The 17,890-nt window shown below is 40.6% G+C and overlaps 1 protein-coding gene across 15 annotated transcripts in view; it reads right to left on the bottom strand.

Moving 5' to 3' along the window:
- NPAS3 (neuronal PAS domain protein 3) overlaps window positions 1-17,890 on the bottom strand; it is a 625,911-nt gene that overhangs the window by 51,346 nt on the left and 556,675 nt on the right. For all 15 annotated transcript variants that reach the window (XM_035109621.3, XM_088671651.1, XM_088671665.1 and 12 more), the window contains one exon: window positions 1,027-1,145. In XM_035109621.3, the coding sequence (XP_034965512.1) occupies window positions 1,027-1,145 (119 nt within the window). The remainder of the gene's footprint in view (window positions 1-1,026; window positions 1,146-17,890) is intronic.

The following is a 17,890-nucleotide window of genomic DNA, read 5'->3' as shown; positions in this document are numbered from 1 at the left end:
AAAATATAAACTTAGTTGGTCTTTAAGGTGCTACTGAAGGAATGCTACTGAAGGTGCTACTGAAGGAAAGGTGCTACTGAAGGATTTTTTTATTTTGATTATTTATGGACAGTGATAAATGCTGGGGGGGGGGGTGATAACTAAAACCAGTTTCCTGATGTCCTTAAGTCACATCTACTCATATAGGACTTTTTAAGGCTCATATGTAAATTCAGGAAAATTTGAATAATTCTAATGGCAGGCTGGAAACAAAGGACACCTTAGAATAATGACTATGATATGTAAGGTCCTGTTCATGTAAGAGCCAATGAACAGGCTGCGATTTAAAAAAAATGACAATAAACCTTTAAACCATACAGGTAAACCCTATGCATGCTTTCTCAGAAGCAAGTCATTTGCATTCAGTGGGTCATTTCCAGGTATTCTTAAATATTTACTTCTTCGTGGGCTACTAAGGCTGCAATCCTACATATGGTTATTTGAGAATGCCCCATTGAACTTAATGGGAATTACTTCTGAGTAGGTATGTATAGGACCATGTTGTAAGTCAAGGTCTTTCCAGGTAGTCAGAGAGGCCGAAGAATGCTATAGTGTTTTGTTTTTGTTTTTAATCCAGTATGATAAATGATGGAAGGACTTTGCACACACCTCCTATGGTTATTTTTGACTTCTTCAAACTAGTGGGTCAGAGCACCATTTACGCAGTCACTGGATTCAAGACAGGGATATTTAATTAGTTTCAGACTACTGCATCCTCCAAAAAGGGGGGGGGGGAGAGATAACAGCCATTTAGAAATATAAATAGCAATGGGAAATAAATTAAATATCCATGTACTTTTTCCTACGGAAATGTTCTTAACTTTAAAAGTCTTGTTCAATCTTTGGCAAACTTTCCAGGCTTAGACTTTGGCAGATATTCAGATATAAGAAGTTTGCTTAAGTATGCTAGCTCTTCAGTCACCACATTCTTCTTTGAGAGTAAAGGAAACTTCTAACTACTCCTAAGGAGGCAAGACGAATGTTTACCTTATATCCCGAAGATTTTATGTGCACACCTCGCTTGGTCAGGGTAGATTTCATCCGGATGAAAAAAGAACGTTCTAGATTGTTGTCCGTTGTAAGTAGGCTGGGGCTTGTGGCTTCCACTAGAGTAGAAACAACAACAAAATAAAACAATTCATAGATCATTTCATTTTCACAATATCCTTTTGAATTACTTCATGTGAAGTGGGAGATCCTGATGATAGATCTCCCACTATATATACCACCATTCAAGGGAGAGGGTAATCCTGTAATGTTTTCCCATTGAAAATGCTTCGTGCCACTGGGCAAAAAAAAAAAGGCCTATTGGTGTCATTGGAGAAGATGGAGGAGGAAAAGGAAGTTAGATGGCTCATATGGATAACTACTCGAGATCGCTCATTCCTTTCACTGCATCTACTCTATAGTATGGCTGGAAGGGTGAAAATAATATATGTTAACCAACACCACCTCCTGCATCAGGTGATGGATCACATGGAAGCTGCTGATTTCCTCACTGTTGAGATAATGCAAATCTGCTCATACTTTTAATGTTTATCCCTAGGATCAGCATGAACAGTGTTGTGGTGATGGTGGTGATTGTGGTAGGAGGAAAGAACAAGAGACTAGCTTGGGCTGATTGCTTAGGAACTCTTTCTTTTACTATAACTAGTAGGGAAAGAGAGGGAGCCAGGTGGGTATTGTGTTAAAAAGCGAGGATGGCCTCAAGCTGGTGGCTGATAGAAGCAATTTATTGTCTGCCTAGTACGTTATACTGGTCCTATGTGGCCTTCTCCAGTGCTCTCAAGTAAGACTACTGGAAAAAAATGCACTGGACAATCTTCAGATAATAAATTGCAACTCTTACTCTAGCACAAACTTGAGGTCTGCTTCTCTCTTTGCTCTTTCATTAACTGGAAATGGTTTGGAAGTTGGGGAGAGAAAATGGCAACATTCATTTGTCCCCCTGAAAATAAGAACATAGCCTGCTCACCAGAAAGCTTATATCATTTTAATATCAAATGTAAATATACATTTTCATTGTCTAAAATAATAAAATGTGGGGCAAGCCTTCATAATAATATTGGCAATATTTCTGTATAGGGAGTTTAAATTAACAAAAAATTTTTTTTACTATTGTCTTTAAAGAGTATTGCTAGTTATGAGGCAAGACTTTTCTTGTTATATTTCCTTGCATATACCTTGTACTGATGTGATCACATTTACACTGTGTTTATGGCATTTTAGCTCTGTTGTAATGAATACAATAACAAGAATGCCCCTTTCTTTAGTGTCTCTCTTAAGAGTGGGCTTTTTTTGTTTTAGAGAGCATGAATTCCATGTCATTTTAAATGTACAGCTCTTTATCACTCGAGGGAAAAGCAGAGCCATGTTATATTTAGTACTTTCATTTCTTCTGATTAAATATGAATTACTATGAAATTTTTCTCATCATCTAACACGCCATAATACGCCAACAGCTTTTTAATACACTATATAAGCACAAACTTCTGCTCTAAGAGTTTAATTTGCCCCTCTAATCCAATCACATCAACCTTATTTCTCTTATCAGAGATTCCCATTTTGAATTAAATGAGCTCATTAGTTTTAATCAAAAGCAGAGAGATCAAAACTTAAACGTAAATGCTTTAGATCAGAACTGTCAGTCAGCCGTGCAGTTCTATTTTACTAAAACACAAGATCAGAGACCCTTAGAACCAATTTTTTCTCGTAAGGGATGCCGAGAGCTCGAAGATGCTATATCCTTTTTTTTCCTTTCTCCTTCCCAAGGACAGATTATACATTTAAGGTTAGACTTAATTTAGCGCATTTTTTTCTTCCATCCTGGTGGAAATGGAAAAGTATGCCAATCTGCTGTTTGTCTCTTTCACATTTATTGGTGTTAGTCCTTGGAGACCTGAACAAACGTGAAGCCATCAGAAACCATGCCACAAACCTGGCCTCAACATTTCAGTTCCATTCAGCAATATCATGTTTGCAACATCTAAGAAATGAAACTTTCAAAGCAAGGAAATGTATGATCAGGATCAAGGTTACTGGAACCCTGAAACCACAAAAAGGGTCATAAGCAGACCTGGCAGCGAGAGGCTCACCATTAATTATTACTGATATTATACAACACTCCACAGTACAGTGCTTAAAGTGTACATTAAGAAACCACAGCATGTGTTCTTCCTGCTGAGTGAATAAATGTTAGAATCGGCTTAAAACATGCAGTTGCTATAGTCCAGTACATTATGACCTAACATAGGCAGCAAGTAAAATATGCTGAAATGTTGTTCATGGTAATCTTCTAAACATGGAGGAGAGTTACACAGCTCTGATTCTTCCTTTTCAACTACTATACAGTATACTCGCAACTTAAAGTGCATTTAACCTGCGCATATTCAATTTTTTATTTTATTCTTTAAAAGGGAGGTGGGTGCCCAGAAAAAAACCTTGGCAGTCTCACCCACCATTGCACCCAGTGTGTGTTGGTTATACATGATTTGGGCTTTAGGCGCTATCTCTGGTATGTAACCCTTGCGTAAGCTGAGGGTTTACTGTACTTAAAATAAGTCCGCATTCATTATTGTGCTAATCAAGAAGGACAGTAGCATGCTGTGGAGAGAGAGAAAAGGTGGGAAACAGAAAACTGCACTTCTCATAGAATGCATTCTAACCGCTAATTTTATTCAAGTAATTTAATAATGTCTCACCATTATATAAAAGGGTCTGATAATCTGAATGAAGCCGGGATGAAATATATGCTTATGGAATTTTGAGGGATTCAGTATTTACCACCCACCACTGCAATAAATCACTCCGTAGACTATTGCACACATGAGAAGCAACACTGATCTCATAAATCAGACCATGGAAATCATACCCATCCCATAGCAATAACCATGACAATAAATACAGACAAGGTTGAGAAGCACAACAGTCCTGAAATGATCCCGGTAGCCAGAAGAACAGCACAGGAACAGAACTGCACCACTGAAAAGGTATTCGGGGGCTGACTGATCGAGAGTAAACAAATACTTCAGCTCAAACCCTATACAGTCATACCTCGGGTTAAGTACGCTTCGGTTTGAGTACTTTCAGTTTAAGTATTCCACAGACCTGTCTGGAACGGATTAATCCACTTTCTGTTACTTTCAATGGGAAAGTTTGCTTCAGGTTAAGTATGCTTCAGGTTAAGTACAGACTTCCAGAACCAATTACACTCATACTTCGGGTTAAGTACGCTTCAGATTGAGTACTCCGTGGACCCATTTGGAACGGATTAATCCACTTTCTATTACTTTCAATGGGAAAGTTCGCTTGAGGTTAAGTACAGACTTCCGGAACCAATTGTGTACTTAAACCGAGTTACAAACTTAAACCAGTTACAAACTTAATTCATTCCAGAGGTCTGTTCTTAAGCTGAAACCGTTCTTATCCTGAGGCGCACTTTTGCTAATGGGGCCTCCTGGATTCCGTTCGCATCCTGGGGCAAAGTTTGCAACCAGTAGCAACTACTTCCAGGTTAGCCGAGTTTGTAACCCAAAGTGTTCGTAACCAGAGGTACCATTATAGAAGAATCTATATGTTAGATTTTATCTGCAATTCGGCTAGCTGTCAAGATATGGTTGCCAAATCAGGCCAAATTACATATAATGCCATGGCGTTCAAATTATCTATGCCAGGGCCGGATTTAGCTTTGATGAGGCCCTTAGCTACTGAAGGTAATGGGGCCCTTTTTATGTCCAGCTGTCCTTTGTCAACAACAAATTGTCGCTGTTTTTTGTGTTATATGGTAATTTACGGACCTAAAAGGTATCTAAAGCCATTTGCACAAAACAAAATATGTATTTTATCAAAGTAATTGTTGAACTGAAATACAATTAAGAAGAAGTATATTTCTGGGGGGGGGGGGCAAGAGAGTGGGGCCCTAAGCTATAGCTTGTTTTGGTTTATACGTAAATCCAGCACTGATCTACACATATGCACAAATACATACAATTGAATTGAATGGGACTTTCTCAAAGATAAATGGATACTGTATCTGCAACACCCGGTTACAATCTTATACAATCCTGCGCATACCGGGGAGTTATTCGAATTGAGGTCAGTGGAACTGACTTCTCCATGGTTAGACAAATAGAAGCACAGAATTGCAGAGTTGGAAAGGACCCCAAGGGTCATCTAGTCCAAACCCCTGCAATGCAGGAATCTCTACTAAATCATCCATTATTGGTGGCAAATATAGGATTGCACTATTATTATTACATTTATTACAAGGAGGCAGGGCCGTCTTAAGCGCCCCTCGCGCCATGGTGCACCGGATCTCTCCGGCGCCTTCCCGCCCCGTTTCCCAGCATGGTGGGTGGGTGGGCAGGCACAGCGCGATCTCTCCGGCGCCCTCCCGCCCCGTTTCCCAGAGCGGTGGGCGGGTGGGCGCAGCGCGCAGCTGCGCGGCGGACCGGCCGGCCAGCGGGCAGGCGCAGCTCGCGGCGCCCTCCTGGCAGGCCGGCGCCATGGTGCCCTGCGCCACCCAGCCTATACGTAGGGCCGGCCCTGCAAGGAGCTAGTGCATGGGTGGGGGGGGGGAGCTGCTGTTTTCTCATGGGATTAGGAAAGAGAACAGCACCTGAGCTCAACCTTTTGCAATATCACGAAGGTTGTTGTCAGCCCCTCTCTACAATTTTCCCTGCCATATTCTCATTTCCTTAGAGAAGCAGTGGTTGGAAGACAACTGGAGGTGTGGTTGGCTTGGCACTGAAGTTCATAGTTCTAATTATCTTTGAGCATTGAATGGCAGAGTGGGTAGCATCAGGCCAGAGCAGCACTTAATTTATAGACTTCAATTCTCAGGTGCATGTGAAAAAGTTGTTCTGTTGCATGCAGGCCAACGTTTAAATCCTCAAGGATAGCATGATATGGGAAGAACGGGCAATGAATGAGCATATAAAATTCTCCATTGAAAGGTGCAAAGCAAATGCTCATCGGTAAAACTATATGATCCTTTTGGGTTTTTGAACTGGCACTCACGAGATCTTATAATCCTGGTAGACACCTCCCTGAAAAGCTTCCTTTTTAACCAGGCCTTTGGTTGATTTGATTGACATCCTATGCCCTTTTAAAATGTTTTTTGTGTGGGGGGGTGTTGTTGTTGGGTTGTTGTTTTTATTTTGATTATATATTTTGATTTTGTTCTGTGAATGCCCCTGAGACCTTCGGGTATAGGGCGGTATATAAATTCAATAAATAATAGTAAATAATAATATTAGAACGTACAGTTCTAGTAACCCTTCAAACATGATTTTTTTTAAAAAAAAACTGTATGCAGAAGGCAAACAGAAATTACCAGGCTTATGGGATGCTGTCTGTTAGCACAGAAATGATAGCAAAGGTGTACATAAAAGACTGATACTTAAAACAAGAGTAGTTTGGAAATGTGAAAAGGTTTGCATGTTATTTTGAATAATGGTAAAACTAGAAAACATCTAGTGAAATTAACACTTCATAAATCTAAATGGAAAACAGAAATACATGCATTATCTGAAATGATCAAAGTACTGGTTTTGACATATAAAGCCTTATTGTGGCCAGACCTGAAATATGACCCTTTCCTATATGAACCCACCCAGATCCCAGAAATAGGATTGCCTATGAACCAGGCAAACCACAAGCTGTAACTATCCTATCCAAATAAAAGATTAGCACAACAAAGAAACCAGAGATCACCCTACAGCATAACACCCTAAAGCCAGGATAAAGAGAAATATCTTAGCCGGGCATCTAAATGTGGACAGTTCTGGTGAGAGTTGTGTTTCCCTGAGGAGAGCATTCAGCAAACAGGGAACAAGCCCTGAAAACCTGTTTCGGGGACATGTTCATGCTAAGCCATGGTTTTGGTTTAGTGTGTTATGCGAACCCGGCTAATGCCCATTATGAGTTACATCATTTACCCTTTGCAGGCAAAGATCTCGCTGAACTCGTCACGAATCATGTTCCTGCCACAAGGGACCACTTATTTAGGAGCCAAATAAATGTTTGGAAATTAACGCAACTTGGTTTATTCTTCTTGAACACGGACATGGGGATGCAAAATCCTTTGGAATTGCTATTATAAATTGTAACTGCTTTATGTTAAAGAGCAGGTATGTGGTTATAAAGAGAATCCGAAAGATATACCTAGATGGTAATATACTTTGCCCTAACAGGATCAGGGGACTCTCATCCTGTTGGGAAGTTTTGCTTCTTTTCTTTAGTATCCTGTGAATCATTAACTAGCACTTTAGACTAGAGCAGAGTTGGGGAAACAGCTGTAATTTAGTACTGCCACTACTGGCCCACTAAAAGTGGCATTAAAATAAAATAAATTGAGAGGTGGATGGGGGAGAAGAGAACAATGTAAGAACATAAGAAGTATTTTTCTTTTCTTTTTTAAGCCCACAAAAATCCTGCTTCTGCTGCCTACCGTTGCCACTCTGCTTGTGATTTACCGAAGGTACTAAAAGAGCTTCCATTCCAGATTTTCATATGCCAAGCAGGAGCATGCCTCTTGGTGTGGGGCTCCCCTGAGGAAGTGAAGAGCATTTAAACTGCCTCATGCTGCTCACACAGCTAGTGTTTGGATGACACCACTCTGCGGAAAATATGCATAATGACAAAGTCAAGCTGCTACCGGTGGGTGTTTCTGCACAGGACTCTAAAGCGGTAAAGAGTTCATGGGGTGGTGGTGGTGGAGGAGGAGGAGGGAGAATGGGAGATAATAAAGCTAGCCTTTGAAAGTACATGACACCCAACACAAGATATTGTGCAGGAAGCTGTGGCACTACAAAGAGCAAAACAGTATGAATACTACCAGGGCAACAACAACAAGCAAGTGACTGTTTCCCATCTTACTGCAAAACATCTATAAATGCAGCCACTTGAGGGATCTATTTCTTAAGAATAATGCACTTTGTGCTCTCGGGATGCTCTAGGATTCAACTTTCTGCACCTCCATGCAGGATCGCGGGTAGCAATGCTTTTATCGCAATCATAAAATGGTTATGAGCCAATTCCTCTTATAAAGCAGTCCATAAGAGTGAGGACCCTTTCCCTCACTATTTTTACAACATGATGTCAGAGAAAGGGCACCAGGACTTAGTCTTTGTACTACAGTACAAAATAACAATACATAAACACCTTTGTGAAGGCAGCTTGAAACCCCATGTTTTCTATTAAGAAGTCATGTTCAATCTTCACTGTTGATAGAACAGAATAGCTAACACGGAGAACATTGTATATCAGAAAGGTCAATAGTTATTATGAGCTACAAATATATTTTTTTCCATCCTTCAGGCTGTTTAGCGCATATCACAGCATGAGCAGCTGTCTTCTTTAATGCCTTTAAAATTAGAATCCCAAAGAGGAAGGGGAAAAAATTACATTTGCAATGATTGCTCTTTGCTTTTGTAAGTTTACTTTAATACACTATTTTATATACATGAATTGTCTGTGTAGCCTAACCAAGGGCAGTAACTGGCTGTTAGTATCTAAGCTGGATTCCTCTATCTATGTCTGTTGTTAAAAAAATACCTTATCATAAATTGTGTTAACATAATGTATTATTTTTGAAAGAGTTCTATTACACATTATTTATGCTAGTAACTTGATAAATGTATGTATATCTTACCTAGAGGTTATGTTACGTGCATAGAGTGGCTGCTGTTGAGGTATAAATATTTACCAAGGATTAATACACTGTGGTATCTGCTTTATGAATTTCTACATATGTACAACACCAACAACACAGCTGACTGTGGAGCTTTTTACGACAACCATTGTGATAACCCTATCACAACCACTACCACAATTAAAGATGTGAGACTGAGTCCCTCCCCCACCATCTCACCATCTCTATTACCACTCAGGCTTAAATTTCCAGTCTTCAAATTCCCAAAGCATCATTCTCAAAATGTCAGTTGCTAACAAAAACAGCTCAGCAATTTTGAAGTGTGATGAGAATGCAGAGGAAATAGTGGAAACTGGCTGGGAGTTTAAACCTATCGCAGAAGAAATGGCACCATTTGGGTTTCATATTTCTCCCTAAGTAAAATGAAGAACAAGCAGTACAAGACTCTCAAAACCCCTTACAAACAAGGAGACCGTTCAGTATGCAGAATGGCCAGCATGCTGCAATGAAAACATTTTTAAAGATCTAGCATCAGGTTCCCCTGATGGATTTTGTTGTAATCTTCTTTGAAAGGCAGATTAAATGGGGGTGCAAATATTTAAACAGGAGCTAGATATCTACTGCCTTAATTACTTTGCCCCTTTGGGGCAGGGCCACAGATCAATGGGAGAACATCAGCTCTACCTGGCATCTCCAAGTAGAGCTGGCAGCGTCCCATCACTGTATGTAATCAGAAGGGGTAGTTGTATGGCTTTGCCTCCCCCTTCCAGGAATTGGGTATCCTGTTAAAGGGATCCAGGGGAAAGTGTTTTCGTCCATAAGCCCAATCGCGGGCTGAGGGCCATAGCACTCCGCAAGGAGTCGATTCCGCCCGGGTGTTCCCTAAGTCATAGGGACACCCTTTCTCAAAATCAACCCCCTAGGAAGCAGGAAGCAGGCAGGCTGACTGAGTGGGAAATCACCCAATGCCTGAGCCAAATCACTTTCATCTGTAATCAATGAAGTTGTGGCCTGTTTCAATCCAAGAATGTTGCCCTGTGTTTTCATATAAGAAGTGCAAGGCACTGGCAGCAGACTCACTACTAATGCCTTGTTCCCATGAGGACTCCATATCTATGACAGGATTGTGCTACAAAGCTTTTATTTTGGAATATATTTTGCTTATCCTCAACTTCATTTGATTTCTTCCATATATCACCATTCACAAAAACATCAAACTTAACAATTTCAAACATTTTAAGACTGCCACATTCTAGCACGTATTGGTTTTGCCTATACACTTCCCTGTGTTTCTTAATCTCTATTTGTGCTTCCTGTTTGTGTTTGTTTTCTTGCAATTTTGTGTCTGTTTGCTTTTCAGTTTTGATTGTTCTATAAAATTCTTTAATGAAACAGTATGTAATTAGGCATATTTAAATATTTAAATATCAATATAAAGCTTGGTGTGGGGTTTTTTGGGGGGGAAATCACAGATACTTGGGGGAGAACACTGGAATGGATTTATGAAAACATGCGAAATTACATTCCTCTTCTCCCTGGCCTTTGGCTAATTAAACAATCTATGTCCTTTTAAACTTAGGGCGCATTATTATTGTTTATTATTATGTTATGTGGTTTTTACTGCCCTGTGATGAAAGGTGATATAGAAATTTAATGAAATAAATAAATAAATAAATAAATAAATAAGTAAAGTTGACCAAATACAAATCCTCAAGCAAACAAACAACTGCAGTGATATTTTACAAGAGCCCTGTAGGCTAGTACAATATTATTATTACCCAATGGCAGACAAAAAGCTAAGCAGTTTACCAATGAGTTTATCATGGCTGAGGTTAGATTTGAACTTGAATTGGATTATTCTCTTATTAGCTGTTCTAATGCTTGCAAAGCTCAGGTTGCTTACTTCCGAGTAGACAATGTATGGGAATGCACTGTAAATTAATCTGATGATCTCAGCAGTAATATTTCTTCAAATACTTTAAGCGCCTTGTCCATTTCTTGGAAAACACCAAATCACATTACCGGTATTTGGTGTGAGTTTTCTTTTTTAAATTAAAAAACAAACCAACCACAGACCACCTGTCAAACTGAACAGGATTGTTTTGTTACTGGGGATTTTCACAAGACCTTTGACAAAACCAATCAGCAGCTGTCACATTCCTCAAAGAAAGGCCTTTTAAAATTAGCCTACCGTGCAGGTATTTTGGCAGAATTTATCACATGTCTTGAATAGCCCATGCTTTAGCTTTTCTCTTTATACACACAAATGGTTTTTGTGCAAGTTTAACACACTTTGTCAGTCCCTCCTTCCGGCAAGCTCCAGTTTATAACACACCTTGACACAACACAAGGAGAGGAATATGCCAGACAATGAATTATAAGATATTTCTCTCCAAGTCAGACTTAGTAGCATCTATGCCTGGAAATGGACTAATTGAGAAGAAAACTATTTTGGCACACTACATTTTCTAAAACTCCTCCAGCACAATGTTCCTTCAGTTTTTGCTCATATTTATCATTTCCTCGACATTGCATTTTCACTACACAGGAGCCTGCACTGTTGATTTCTCTCTCTCTCTCTTCCTCCAAGCCTGGAGATCACCCCATGGATTAACAAATGATTGAGGATTCTCTCTTAAAAGACTCTTTAAAAACCTGTCAGAATCAGCCTGAGACACAGATTTATTATGAACTATTTAAAGGGCTTAATATATGTATCCCCAAAGAGCCCTTGGAGCAAACTAAAAAGGAAGAGTGGAGTTCTCAAAGAATGGGAAAAATTCTCCAATGCCCCACTTTCTTCACACCACGATTACTGTTTACTCAAAGGATAAAATGCCTAACCTGTCACATGCAGCCTTCAGAAGCCATATTGCCGGTGATGTACAGTAGAAAAAGAACCAAAACAATGGGACTCGACAGTAATACCCTGCGAAAGGCAGCTATAATTTACTTTCTAACCTATTCACTAATGTGGATACGTCTTGTAGGGAGGGGGGGAACCTGATCTTCTGACCCACGTAGTAATCAAACAACTGCCAGGGTGTTTATTGTCATGCAAGCTGTGACCATTACCTTAATTATATGTTACCGTATAAAAAAAGCCTTCCCTAATGAGCAAATCTTCTCCCACACGTGTGCCAACTCACCCTTCTGTCCTTGAAAAGCTTTTGATTTCAACTGGGCATTTTAAAGCGTGTTAGAACTATTTCATCTAATGGGTGATGCTGCCTTACCTACAACATTTATTTTATTAGGATGCAATGATATAATTAACATTATCAGCTTTGCGCTAGGAAAACAACCTGGGAAGAAAAGATCATATATGAAGATGCTGCTTCAGCTTGGTCCAGTAAATGATGAGATTGAGATTTGTAGGAGACACAGAAGGTGATTTTGAAACAACTCACTTTCTAATAATCTCCTTGAAACCTACCAAATGTAAAGCAATTACAGTGGACTCTCCCAGTGATCCCTCCCGACCCATCAGTGAGTTAAAGACTTCTCCTGCATGTGAAGATTAGGCTCTAGAAGATTGAGCGAATGAGACCAATGAGGGGTCCAACGGTCAAGGAGGAGGTTTCTGCACTTGCTGTAGATGGAAGTGAGGGGCACGTGAGGTTCGTCTACCTCAGAAGGTAGCCCATCTAGGAGAAGGAAAACTCTGATCCTAAACTACTGCTGCCTTGTGGTATATCTTAGGGAGAAGAAAAGGTTAAGGAGTAAACCCTACACAAATCCAGAGTGGAGTCCCTAATACAGTTGGAGGGTGCCTTCTATGCTTCCTTCCGGCAACTGCTGCAGCCAAGCTGGTGTCAAAGTATTGCTCTGCTCTCCTTTGGGCCATATCCTTTCTCTTCCCTTCATACAAGTAAGGAAACAAACAAGGTAGCCATAGGTAACTATGTTCACATGGCATCCAATGGCTTCCAATCAAGGCAGAATTGATACCCAACTTTAATCCATAAGTTTCATATCCTGGGTTGTTTAGAAGACATTAACCATCATTTCCCAGCTTGCACGTAATGGGAAGCTATGCTTAAGTGTGGTTTCTTGGCTTGTTTCATCGCTTGTGAAAAGCAGGAGAAAAGGCACTGTGGGCAGGTGGAATTCACCTTGTACATACTCTGGCTTATTAAACCAGGATTTGGTAATGTAAATGTAGCATGCATGTAACATTAAGCTAAATCATGGTTTAGCACAATGACTGCTCCCCACATTAAATGTGGGCGCCCATTGCGTGGTTGCGTGCAGCGCCCTGGACCCTATGTGGTTCCCATTAGCACACGCTTGGCTTCGCCTTCCCCGGGTGGCATACCTGGAGGTCTCCGCCTACCTGAAGGAGCGTCTCCACCTCCATTGTTCTGCCCAGACATTGAGGTCCAGTGCCGAGGGCCTTCTGGTGGTTCCCTCGCTGCGAGAAGCCAAGTTACAGGGAACCAGGCAGAGGGTCTTCTCGGTAGTGGCACCCGCCCTGTGGAATGCCCTCCCACCAGATGTCAAAGAGAAAAACAACCACCAGACTTTTAGAGGACATCTGAAGGCAGCCCTGTTTAGGGGAGCTTTTAATGCTTAATAAATTATTGTATTTTAATACTTCTGTTGGAAGCTGCCCAGAGTGGCTGGGGAAATCCAGCCAGATGGGCGGGGTATAAATAATAATTTATTATTATTATTATTATTATTATTATTATTATTATTATTATTATTACCTCAGCCACTTGCCCAATCCCGCCTGGGGAAGCGTTGCCAAGGTGATCAGGCGAGGTAGGGGGAGGGACCACCCTGCCCACACAATAGGGGGAGGATTTTACCTGGGAATCATCAGGTGGCTTCAGAGCTTCTTCTCCCACCCTACCCACCCTCTGTTAAGCCTTCTTTTGCAGGTTAACCTTTTCTCCACAGGTATGTGGACACTGGTATGTCAAGGTTGCGGTTGAAGGGCCGGAAAGGAATTTTCCTGCATTGGCAGGTTTTGCCTTTCCCAAAGCAAAATGTCACAACTTCGACAGTTTCAGGCCTTGGGCGGAATCCTTTATCTTCCCTAAATAGGGCAACATGTAGCGGTGACCCACGCCCCTCCTTCTCTTTGTGGCGGTGATCACAGGGTTCCCCATTAAAGGGGCTGTTTTGAGGGGAGGCATTGGCCGTACACCTAGAGGCTGTCATTGCTCTCCCCTGCGATGGCGGCGTAATGGGGGGGCGGGCTCTCTGCTTGAACATATGTTCTGCAGAGCCAGCCCTCCCCCCCACACACACTCTGGATAAACCTGATGTTCCCCAGATCCCCAGCGGGGGACTGGGAGGGATAACACCCAATGCCTGAGCCAAGGTCTACCTACATCTGAAACATAATAAAGTTGTGGCCAATTTTAATCCCATAGTACGTTGTCTTGAGTCGTTATTCCACTCGGGGGGCCGCCCAGGGTTTGGGGGACTCTGCCTATCCACGCAAATGTGCAATCATGCAGACTCTGGAAGGAAGACGCTGCCTGCTTGCTCCTCCTCTGGTCTTGCTGCTACTATGCTACATAATGGTTGTTCTGTAAACCAAGAAGAAACCTTGGTTACTGACCAAGGTTCATAAATCACACTAAGAGGAGGAGGAGCAAAGTGGCAATGATCTGTGTTTTGAGAGCCTGCACGTTCACACACAAAACAATAGTTTGGCTTAGTGTTATACTGATATGTGAAACGGGTCATTGTATGCAGTGGTTTGAGGACTGTAGCCATAATGCCACTTTTGACGTTTGCAGGTTTTCATATTCAGAACCAGACCAGTGCAAACGGTTATTCTACTTTAACAATAGAATGTTTTTTAGGAGTTCAAAGAACTCCTCGATGACAACTTCTGCACTTCATGCATTGAAAGGGGGAAAGCATCAATAAGATATTTGGGCCTTTGAGATTTACAAAGAAATCATATTAACATATTTCATAGGAAACAAATTGCACAGTAAGGAACATTATAAAACTGATTTAAACTAGATACAGTCATACCTTGGTTTAAGTCATACCTTGGTTTAAGTCATACCTTGGAATGGATGAATCCACTTTCCATTACTTTCAATGGGAAAGTTCGCTTCAGGTTAAGTACGCTTCAGGTCAAGTACGGACTTCCGGAACCAATTGTGTACTTAAACCGAGGTACCACTGTACCTAGTATGGCGTGTTTGATGGCCTGTTTCAGCATCTGCACCAATTCATCCAAATATTTCTTAGTCTTACCAATATATGTTCTTTAATGAGAAAGAGATAATGGGGGAATGCAACTATTTATGCCATGCGTTCACAGGGACTCCTGATCACATATGAATGGGCAATTGTGACTGCTACATAGTCTGGAAATCTGGGGAATCCTACAAATTCTCAGATCTCTACACCCCTTTTATTCTTGCAACTTTTGAATTGATTCTGAGCTGCCTTTTATTCAAGTTTCTAGTCTTCGTTATTGTGGAGATAGATGTGAAAGCCTAGACAAAGACGTTCATTTATTGCATAGCCATCATTTTGACACAAACAATAAAATCTCTGCATCTGCTATAAGTCAAGGTTTAGGCAGGGATGAAAGCACTCTTGCAAGAGTGCTAGTGAGATATAGGGAGCATACTTAATAAAATCATGCATTTGCATAATTATGACTTCCTTATATTAGAATTTTTGCATTCTGTTAGCAAATTTGGCTTTTGCTAACACGATGCAAAAGTTGTTAATGAGTCTCATTGTATTAGCAACTTTCTATCACATTAGCAAAGATTAAATTTGCTAATGGAATATGACAGTCACTAACATAAGATTAGTGCAAAGAGAGACCAAAATCTCAGTAGGCCATCAAAAGGTAATGATCAACATGTAAACAATGCCTTGCCGGTTTTTTCCCCTTTGTTAACTATACGTGAATGTGTGTGCAATGTCACTCCCATTCACATCTACAAAAAGCTCCCTAGGAGGGTCTTGTTTTACACAACACTAATGCAACCACAACACAATGATTAATTTTTGATAGAAAATCATGAGCCATCAACTTTCCTCATTAGAAGAGAAGTGAATCATGCAAACAAATGAGCTGATAGAAATATCACATTAAGCAAGTGTCCTTAAAGTCAGATATTATAATTCTTATTGCATAAGTAATTTAGATAGCATTTCCTTGTTACAGTAAGGGGCTTTCCGAAGTATAATCACAAAGACTCAGCAACTTCATAAGCCAGACATCAAGACAATTAAGTGAATTAATAATTAGAAAGGGGAGGGAAACTATCAGAAAACCAGATTATGTTTTTGTTGTTTTCCCAGGAGGAATAGCAGTATTGATTTATAGAATTTGCTTCCACTCTAGTAAGTGGAACCACAAAAATAAAGAACACTTGAAGATAGAAGCTAAAGTACTGGTATTGTGAAATCTAGCAATCTCAATAATAGTTAAGCTTAAACTAGTATGCAGTTTGCCAAACCTTGTGTGAATTTGTGATCTAAATAATCAGACTTCTGATTATTTTTCTCAAGCCTATTTCATCTGCATTCTGTCATATACTGCTTACTAACTAGAAGGAAGAGCCATTATACTTTTTGTTGCTGTAGAAAATGCGTAACTGGGGCACCACACTCAAACCATCACTCGTCTTGAAATCTCACACAATCCTGTTCAGGCAACCAACTCTGAGATTAGGTGGCACTGTTTCACTGGACTTCTGCATGGATACCTTGCCCCCTGATCTCCTGGTGAGACCTGCGGATCATGCTCTCATCCCTAGAAACAACACTAACCCATCCATTCATCACTTATTAACTCCGAATATCTATCATTTCCCCTTCCAGACGGTTGGCAATGGAAAGACCATTACTCACTTTTTAATCCGATGAGTCTCTTCTTGAGAATCCATTTCTTATCAGGTATATGAGGGGTATGTATGCAGACAGAAAAAGTGCACCATTTGGAGGAAGCTGTTTAAATCCAATCACCTGGGAGCATGACTTCAAAGCTTGCTCATCAGCTGATTACAGATAGTGCCTCTGAAAACCATTTGGATGAACTGCTTTCTCCAAATGGGGCACTTTCCCCTCGGCAGAGGACTCCAAACGCCTTCCTCAAAATGGGCTTCAAAGGGGCACCATGTAACTTCTGATCAGCTGATCAGTGGTTACGGTAAGCCAGTTTGAACCAGCTGATTGGCACTAAAAAAAAAGGCATTTTCAAGTGAGGTTGTGGAAACCACCCATCAGTGACCCCATTTGAACTTTGATAGGTTTCAATGACTTGGCATCAATATTACGCCCTGTGAATGCCAGGTGGGTGGTCCTGCCCACCTGTCAAAGTTCACCTGTGAAAGGAGGAGGAATTAGAGATCTAGCCACTGTCTGGATCCAGTTCCCAACCCCTGGCATACAGTTTTGTAAGTTAAAGTCCGCTTCATCAAATCACCACTTACTGTCGTTGTGAATGGCCAACTGGATTTATTTTGCACACATACTGTATAAGCTTTAATTGACTTGTCACAATCTGTTTACATTTCACGACCACTTGACCCCACTTGCAATTGATGGAGCAGCCCCTGGTCCATGGAAGCTTATGCCATAAAATACTTGTTAGTATTTAAGGGGCCACAAGACTTTATGTTGTTTTTGCTGAAATAGACATGGCTACCCTTTAAGAAGTCTGAATGCACATAATTATCCAACCAATAATTAACACAATAAACAATCTCATAAAGCTATGCAGAAAAATATACAGTATTTCTCTCCCCACTCCCAGAGCAATTGGACAATCTGAAACACGCTTTACTTTAATACAAGCGACCACTCTGTTCTTGACCTATTAAAACTTTGTTTGCTATTATACTAGCTGGCAAGCTAGTCATGCAGAAAGGTGTTGAGGAAATGAGCTAGTGTGTTCCCCTGGTGATATAAATGCTTTATCAAGCTGATCCCTGCCTTGTTATGTAAACTATACCAGGTACTGTTCATTTTAAACAGGGAGATAAACAGATCTAATATGCTTCAGGGCGTCATGCTTTATGCATGAACTCCTTTTTATTTTTATATTAAAGATTTTCTTGACACAACCCTTTGCAATGGAGTAAAGCAATAATATAACGTCTTAACTACAACCACAGCAGCACCTGCAAGTTCAAAGTAGTGCGAAAGATATTCCCAGTTCAATTAGACCAATGCAAACCTTTTTAATTAATTCTTAATAAA

Source organism: Zootoca vivipara, chromosome 1, assembly GCF_965207765.1.
Source record: "Zootoca vivipara chromosome 1, rZooViv2.hap1.1, whole genome shotgun sequence".
Taxonomy (NCBI): domain Eukaryota; kingdom Metazoa; phylum Chordata; class Lepidosauria; order Squamata; family Lacertidae; genus Zootoca; species Zootoca vivipara.
The sequence above is the reverse complement of the archived record's forward strand: the minus strand, read 5'-3'. Positions and strand labels throughout refer to the sequence as shown.